Raw genomic sequence first — 7,069 nt, forward strand, 5'->3', positions numbered from 1 at the left:
CTCATCCTCTTTTTCCCTGAGCTTTTTCTACTGCCGCCGAGCTACTCTTCCCATGGATAGACAATTTTGAAAGGTGAAAACATATAGAGAACGATTTTGTTAAATGATTTTTTAAATAATAATTTAAAAATTGAATTTAAGAAAAATGATCGGAGATGCTCTAAACAAGGTTAAAATGTCATCCACATCAAGTCGATTTTTGCAACAGACAAGTAGGGGCGACATTTCTAACTTCGAGAAAACTCACAATACAAGTAGTTGTAAATTAATTTAATTTCTATCTTAATCCGCAGCAATACATGTGAATCGAAATAAATACTAGAGTATCCTTTCTTTTTCCCAATTTTTCCTCTCCGTTGTTTTCGCCTCGTCCGTGTTCGAAAAAAATAACATGTGCGTGCCTAGCCCGTGGCACTGTGGCACCACACGATGCCACGCGGCCTCCACCGTCTTCGCACCCTATAACAGCGGAGAGCGCATGGCACACAGCTCCAAGCCTCGAGACCGTCCAGCGCGCGGGCAAGCGCACCGCTAAACTACAAACCCGGCCAAATGCCGCTGCTCCTCACCTCCTCCTCCTCCCTACCGGCGCTGCCGCTACCGCCGCTGGCCGCGTCGCCCAGGTCCCGCCTCAGGGTTGCGGCTTCCACCGCCGCCTCCGCCCCGGACGGGGACGGCGCCACTGCCAGAGGCACCAGCGCGGCCGGGTTCCCGTCCTTCCTTCCCCAGGCGGTGGAGCGCATCCGCGACGGCGCCGCCATCCGCCTCGCCAAACGAATCGAGCGCGTCCCCGTCCAGGCGAGCCAATTTCTCCCGATTTTACTGTGCTGTGTCGTACGATCAATGTGCAATGGCTGTGAAGCCGCAGCTTATCCTATCTTCATCTTCAGACCGGTTTCTCGGGGAGCGCAATACCGAGCAGCTGTGTCAGGCCGCTCAAGCAGCAACAAGACGCTGATCCAGTCGTGCTGCTGCATGGCTTCGACAGGTGAGTTCCATTCTACAGCAAATTTCATGGTTCAACTAGAAAGGTCTGGTTTCAGTGCTGCTCATCATCGTTGTCTTGGAGCCTGTCCCAAAATAGAATGCTGTATTTCTGCTATGTGAGTATGTGACTATTTTTTTTTCTGGAATACGCAGGAGAGCTGCGTATCATTGCATTAAGAAATGGGATAAAAGGCTTATATAGCCATACAACAGCACACACACACCGTCTCTAGATTGAGTATGTGACTATTAGTGTAGACCATTTTAAAGTATTGTCTACAGTTCTGTTCTAGAATGGAGATACACCTACCCTTTGCTTGAGGAGGCCGGATTGGAGGCTTGGGCTGTGGACATCCTTGGTTGGGGCTTCTCTGATTTAGGTACGCCCCATCCTGTACACCATGTGATCTGGTTTGGTTACTGTACCTGGTAAGGTTTTAATTTCGTACTTTGTAGGCCCCTTGTAATATCGTTGATTGTCTCATTCGTAGAAACACGGCCACCATGTGATGTTGCATCCAAACGCGAGCATCTTTATCAGGTACTATATATATGTACCATCACCGATGCTGTACCTTTTGCTAATTGCCACATTGTGTGTCCTTTTCCTTGTGGTGACCTAATTTTCTGATTCTAATATGGCAAACGCTAGAATGCTACTCAAGTACTGATAGTAGCTGATTTGAACAACTTGCTTATAACATTAGAGCATTATAGTAGCTGATTTCAACAACTTACTTAGCATGAGAGTAACAATTTACTTAGCATGAGAATAACTGAACTGAACCACCGTCCTTGCCAGGCATGTTATAAAATACACAACTTTCTCCTGAATTGCTACAATAGTTTTCAGTTAATTTTTCACTTTTGTACTTTTTTCTCGAACACCTAGGAGAGCTGCTTATCATTTCATTAAAAGACAACGTACCAGAGAGTATGACACCACACCCACCACTCCTCCCTATGCCTAACAGTTCAGCCAATTAAGACCAGTCAGTTCTTGTCGAGTTGTCGTGAACCGACGCTACTATCTAATGGTTACATTGATCTGTTATTTTCTTAGTTACAGTGATGTGACCCTTACAACTTATCTTGTATGTGTAGTTCTGGAAATCATACATCAAAAGGCCTATGGTGTTAGTCGGGCCCAGCCTTGGTGCTGCTGTTGCCATTGATTTTTCAGTCAACTACCCGGAAGCGGTACATGCTCAAAATAGTTTTGTTGTCTATATTTCTTTATTACTGCAGACTACAGAGTAATACAACAGATTAAACTGAGGTATCTGTAGTGCTTCCTTTTATATGAATTTTGACTACTATGCCACAAGCCTTCATACAAGACAGATCTTACAAGTTTGAGAGTTTTATATTCCAATTAGCTAATTTAAGCTTGGTTTCACAGGTCTCGAAATTAATCTTCATTGGTGCAAGTGTATACTCTGAGGGCCCGAAAGATGTGACTAAAATCCCTAAATTTGTTTCATATGCCGGGGTGAGTCATTCTGACTTCCATGCTAAGCTTATTTAGTTTTCCATTTCATTTTACATGTTTTATTTTTTATGTCGTTAGGTCTGTATTTTCCATTCGGTGCTTAGCTTATTGGTTATGGCTGTGCTTTTTTTTTATAATGATGGTTGTGCTACTTAAGTGGAATGTCTCTAATTGGATCAAAGAAATCTTGTGGTGTGTCTCTACATTGGCTGGGCGACTGGACTACTGGAGTAAACTGATCGTTTTCTTTGCTTCCCCAGGTGTTCATATTGAAGAGTCTTCCACTGCGATTTTTAGCAACAAGTTTGGCATTTAAAAAAACTCCAAATGAATTCTTTGATTGGGTGCAAGTAAGCCTCTATGGATCACTTTCAACTTTAAAAGGAACATGAAAAGAAGAGCTCTAGTAGTTTTCTCTACCTTTTGAAATTAGGGAGAAGTCCATTTTCTCTTCCAATAAAGTTGCTTTCTAAGAAACTGGCTGTTATGACCGGTATACAGTACAAGAGGCGCAACCGGTCCAATAGTGGCTGAATAGGCCCGTCTAGTTATTTTTTGAGTGAATTAATATTTACCTATTAGCTTGAGGGTTATTTCGCGAAAGGATATTTTAGAGTATAAATTCTTGTAATTGGGATTATTGAGAATTAAGCAGAAACAATCTTAATTGTTTCCGGCTTCCTTTGGGAGCCGGGATTTGCCCTAGCCGCCGCATGTTCATCTTCTCCACGCTTGCAACCTCACGACAGCGCCCAGCCGCCGGCAGCGAGGCCCCAAGCCTGCTCCTCCTCCCTCACACCCATACAAGCTACGCAACGTTGCTGGTAGGATCAGGAATCCTATCAACCTGGTATCGGAGATGTCAGGTTCTCCTCCAATTCCTCCGCTGCCGCCGTCCAGTTCCCCCCCAATCCCTCCGCCGCCGCCGTCCTCTTCCTCCGCCGTGTCGGCGGTCTCCCCTGCGGCCGCGTCCCCCGCGTCCTCGGGTGCCCGGCCCCTCACGCTGGAATCCCTTGCCGAGGTTGTCGCCGAGATGTCGGCGAATATGGCCCTGATGAACCGGAGTATCGCGGCGATGCAGGCCACGTGGACGGGGCTCACGCAGCAACCGCCTCCGCCAGCGTCGTTGCCTCCACCGCCCCCGCCGCAACCAACCCTTCCCGCGCCGTCGCCGCGCTCGCCGATCACTCCGCGGCTGTGCCGTCCATGAGTCTCCCGGTGCTTCCGAGCACGGGCCTCCCCCTCCACCTGCTCCAGTGGCCGCCCTCGCCGTCACCAATCCCGTCATGGGCGATGGCGGGTTCAGCGGCCGCTCCGGTCTACACCATGGCCACCTCCACGTCGACGTCGGCACCGCCGCCTGCCTCTGCGGGTGGGGACGTGTCCCTGCCTCTCACCCCGGCGTCTTCTACGGTGACGCTGTGGGTAACCTCTACTACAGAGGCGCCCCATCCTCGGCTGCGCTTCCATCGGGGAGCGACGCAGCGGTGGCTACCGCCATGGAGGGTGGCGCTCCCGCCGCCGCAGCTGTCCAAGGAGCACACGCGCCCCCGCGTTTCTACAAGCTGGAGTTTCTGACGTTTGATGGCAGCGTCGACCCCCTCAATTGGTTGAACCACTGCGATCAATTCTTCCGCGGCCAGCGCACCCTGGCCTCGGACCGGACCTGGCTCGCCTCGTACCACCTCCGCGGCGACGCCCAGACGTGGTACTACGCGCTGGAGCAGGATGAAGGCATGCCAGCGGGATCGTTTTCGTGCCTTGTGCCAACTCCGCTTCGGGCCCCCAACGCAGGGCACGCGCCTCGCTCAACTCGCGCGTCTGCCTTTCACTTCCTCGGTACAGGAGTACTCCAACCGCTACAACGCGGTTCTCTGCCACGCGCGTGATCTTAACCCACGGCAGAAGGCCGAGCTCTACGTCGGCGGTCTTCCGGAGCACATCCAGGTGGACGTCGAGCTGCAGCACCCGCCTGACCTGCAGACCGCGATGTACCTCGCGCGGGCCTTCGAGCGCCGCGCGGCGGCCTTCATGCCGGCGCAGCCGTCCCAGCAGCGGGGTGGGCGAACCCCACCACGGCCGCTCACTGCAGCACCACCAATGGGAGGGGCGCCTACCACCCAGCCGTCAGCCCTGTCTCCTGCGGCTACCGGTTAGCCGCGCTTTCGCCGTCTGTCTCCGGCGGAACAATTGGAGCGGCGCCGCCAGGGTCTCTGCTTCAATTGTGACGAGCAGTATGCGCGGGGCCACGTGTGCAAGCGCCTTTTCTACCTCGAGACCGTCGACGAACCGGAGTACGCGGCCGCAGAAGACGAAGTGGCTGTGCCACCGGAGGATTCGGCTACTCCGGCCGAGGAGCCTACAGCTAATGCCCTAGTTGTGTCTATGTATGCTCTCGCAGGGATTCGAACAGAGAACACAATGCTCCTGCCTGTGACGCTGAAGGGCGAACGCCTCCTCGCCTTGCTGGACACCGGGTCCACGCATACGTTCCTCCAGGGCCACGTGATGCGCCGTTTGGGGCTCTCTTCCTCTGGCTCCACGCACCTCCGTGTCACCGTCGCCAGCGGGGAGCGCCTGCCGTGCGAGGGGATCGGCCGCGACATTCCCCTCTCCATCGGTGGCGCGTCGTACCCCGTCACCTGCGTCGGCCTCGCGTTGGGCTGCTTCGACTTCATCCTCGGCGTCGACTTCTTGCGCACCTTGGGGCCCCTCACCTGGGACTTCGACGCCCACACGGTGTCCTTCCAGCGGGGCACTCGACGCATCACTTGGCAGTGCGAGGGCTCTCCACCGGCGCCTCAGCACCTGCTGGCCGCGGACGCGGCCGACCAGCATCGCCCCTTGCTGGACAGACTCCTACAGCAGCACGGCGCCGTCTTTGAGGAGCCGCATGGCTTGCCGCCCGTGCGGCCATACGACCATCGGATCCATCTCCTTCCCGGCACGGCGCCTGTGGCGGTCAGGCCGTACCGATATCCACAGCTTCAGAAGGATGAGCTCGAGCGTCAATGCGCCGTCATGCTGGAACAGGGCATCATCCGGCCCTCTACGTCCCCGTTCTCCGCCCCTGTCCTTCTGGTCAGGAAGGCGGACGCCTCCTGGCGCTTCTGCATCGACTACAGGGCTCTCAACGATAAAACATCAAAGGACAAGTTCCCGATTCTGGTGGTCGATGAGCTTCTCGATGAACTCCACGGCGCCAAGTACTTCACCAAGCTTGACCTCCGCTCGGGCTATCATCAGGTGCGCATGCACCCTGAGGACATCGCCAAGACTGCGTTCCACACTCACCATGGGCACTTCGAGTTCCTGGTCATGCCGTTTGGCCTCTGCAATGCGCCGGCAACCTTCCAGGCGCTGATGAACGACGTCCTTCGTCCCTTCCTCCGCAGGTTTGTGCTGGTTTTCTTTGATGACATCCTCATCTACAACACATCGTGGGCAGCACACCTCCAGCACGTCGGCCTCGTCCTCAGCGCCCTTCGAGCACATGGTCTCTTTCTCAAGAGGTCCAAGTGCTCCTTCGGCGCCTCCTCCGTGGCCTACTTGGGCCACGTCATCTCCGCCGACGGCGTCGCCATGGACAGCGACAAGGTGGAGGCGGTCGCAGCTTGGTCGGCCCCTCGCTCACCCCACGGCCTTCGGGGCTTCTTGGGGCTGGCCGGCTACTACAGAAAGTTCATTAAGGACTTCGGTTCCATCGCTGCGCCCCTCACACGTCTCCTGTGCAAGGAGGCGTTCGCCTGGGATGAGGCGGCTGACGAGGCGTTCTCCAGCCTCAAGCGCGCTTTATCATCGGCGCCTGTGTTGCAGATGCCGGACTTTGATCGGCAGTTCGTGGTCGACTGCGACGCCTCCGGTACCGGCTTCGGCGCGGTGCTGCACCAGGGGGCGGGTCCCCTGGCCTTCTTCAGTCGGCCGTTCGCTGCCCGTCACATCAAGTTGGCGGCTTACGAGCGCAAGCTCATCGGCTTGGTCCAGGCCGTGCGGCATTGGCGGCCGTACCTCTGGGGCCGCCGCTTCCTCGTCCGCACCGACCACTACAGCTTGAAGTTCCTCCTGGATCAACGGCTGTCCACTGTTCCTCAACATCAGTGGCTCAGCAAGTTGTTCGGGTTCGACTTCGCCGTCGAGTACCGGCCGGGTCGCCTCAACACCGCCGCCGATGCGCTCTCCCGCCGTGACGAGGACGGCCCCACGGCGATGGCTGTGTCCGGGCCCTCCTTCCGCCTCTACGACGACATCAGGGCGGCCTTGGCGCTGGACCAGGAGGCCGGTGACCTCCTCCAGCAGCTGACCAGCGGGGCGCTGGATGCCCCGTGGCGCGCCGAGGACGGCTTGCTGCTCCACGGCAAGCGTGTCTTCATCCCGGCCCATGGCGAACTACGTCACCACGTGGTGGCGCTGGCACACACGGCCGGCCATGAGGGCATACAGAAGACCCTTGTCCGTCTCCGCCAAGACTTCTACTTCCCGGGTGACCGCGCACTGGTGCAGGACTTCGTCCGCTCTTGCGACACGTGCCAGCGGAACAAGACGCCGACAACGCACCAACAGGGTTGCTCCAGCCCCTGGATGTTCCATCGC

The 7,069-nt window shown here is 55.5% G+C and overlaps 1 protein-coding gene across 1 annotated transcript; it reads left to right on the forward strand.

The window, feature by feature from the left end:
* Positions 1-504: 504 nt before the first annotated feature.
* LOC136547195 (alpha/beta hydrolase domain-containing protein VTE7-like) lies at positions 505-3,451 on the forward strand. Its single transcript, XM_066539163.1, has 7 exons — positions 505-798; positions 891-988; positions 1,270-1,367; positions 1,479-1,528; positions 2,092-2,187; positions 2,390-2,479; positions 2,740-3,451. The coding sequence occupies exons 1-7, from the start codon at positions 553-555 to the stop codon at positions 2,869-2,871; spliced, it is 810 nt and encodes a 269-aa protein (XP_066395260.1). The 5' UTR covers positions 505-552; the 3' UTR covers positions 2,872-3,451.
* Positions 3,452-7,069: the final 3,618 nt, after the last annotated feature.

The sequence above is a fragment of the Miscanthus floridulus genome, chromosome 3, assembly GCF_019320115.1.
Source record: "Miscanthus floridulus cultivar M001 chromosome 3, ASM1932011v1, whole genome shotgun sequence".
Lineage (NCBI taxonomy): Eukaryota > Viridiplantae > Streptophyta > Magnoliopsida > Poales > Poaceae > Miscanthus > Miscanthus floridulus.

Coding starts and splice junctions, on each gene's coding strand:
- LOC136547195 (XM_066539163.1), top strand. CDS start 553: ATGCCGCTGCTCCTCACCTCCTCCTCCTCCCTACCGGCGCTGCCGCTA. Junction 799..890: donor TCGAGCGCGTCCCCGTCCAG/GCGAGCCAATTT, acceptor CTTCATCTTCAG/ACCGGTTTCTCGGGGAGCGC. Junction 2,188..2,389: donor CAGTCAACTACCCGGAAGCG/GTACATGCTCAA, acceptor TTGGTTTCACAG/GTCTCGAAATTAATCTTCAT.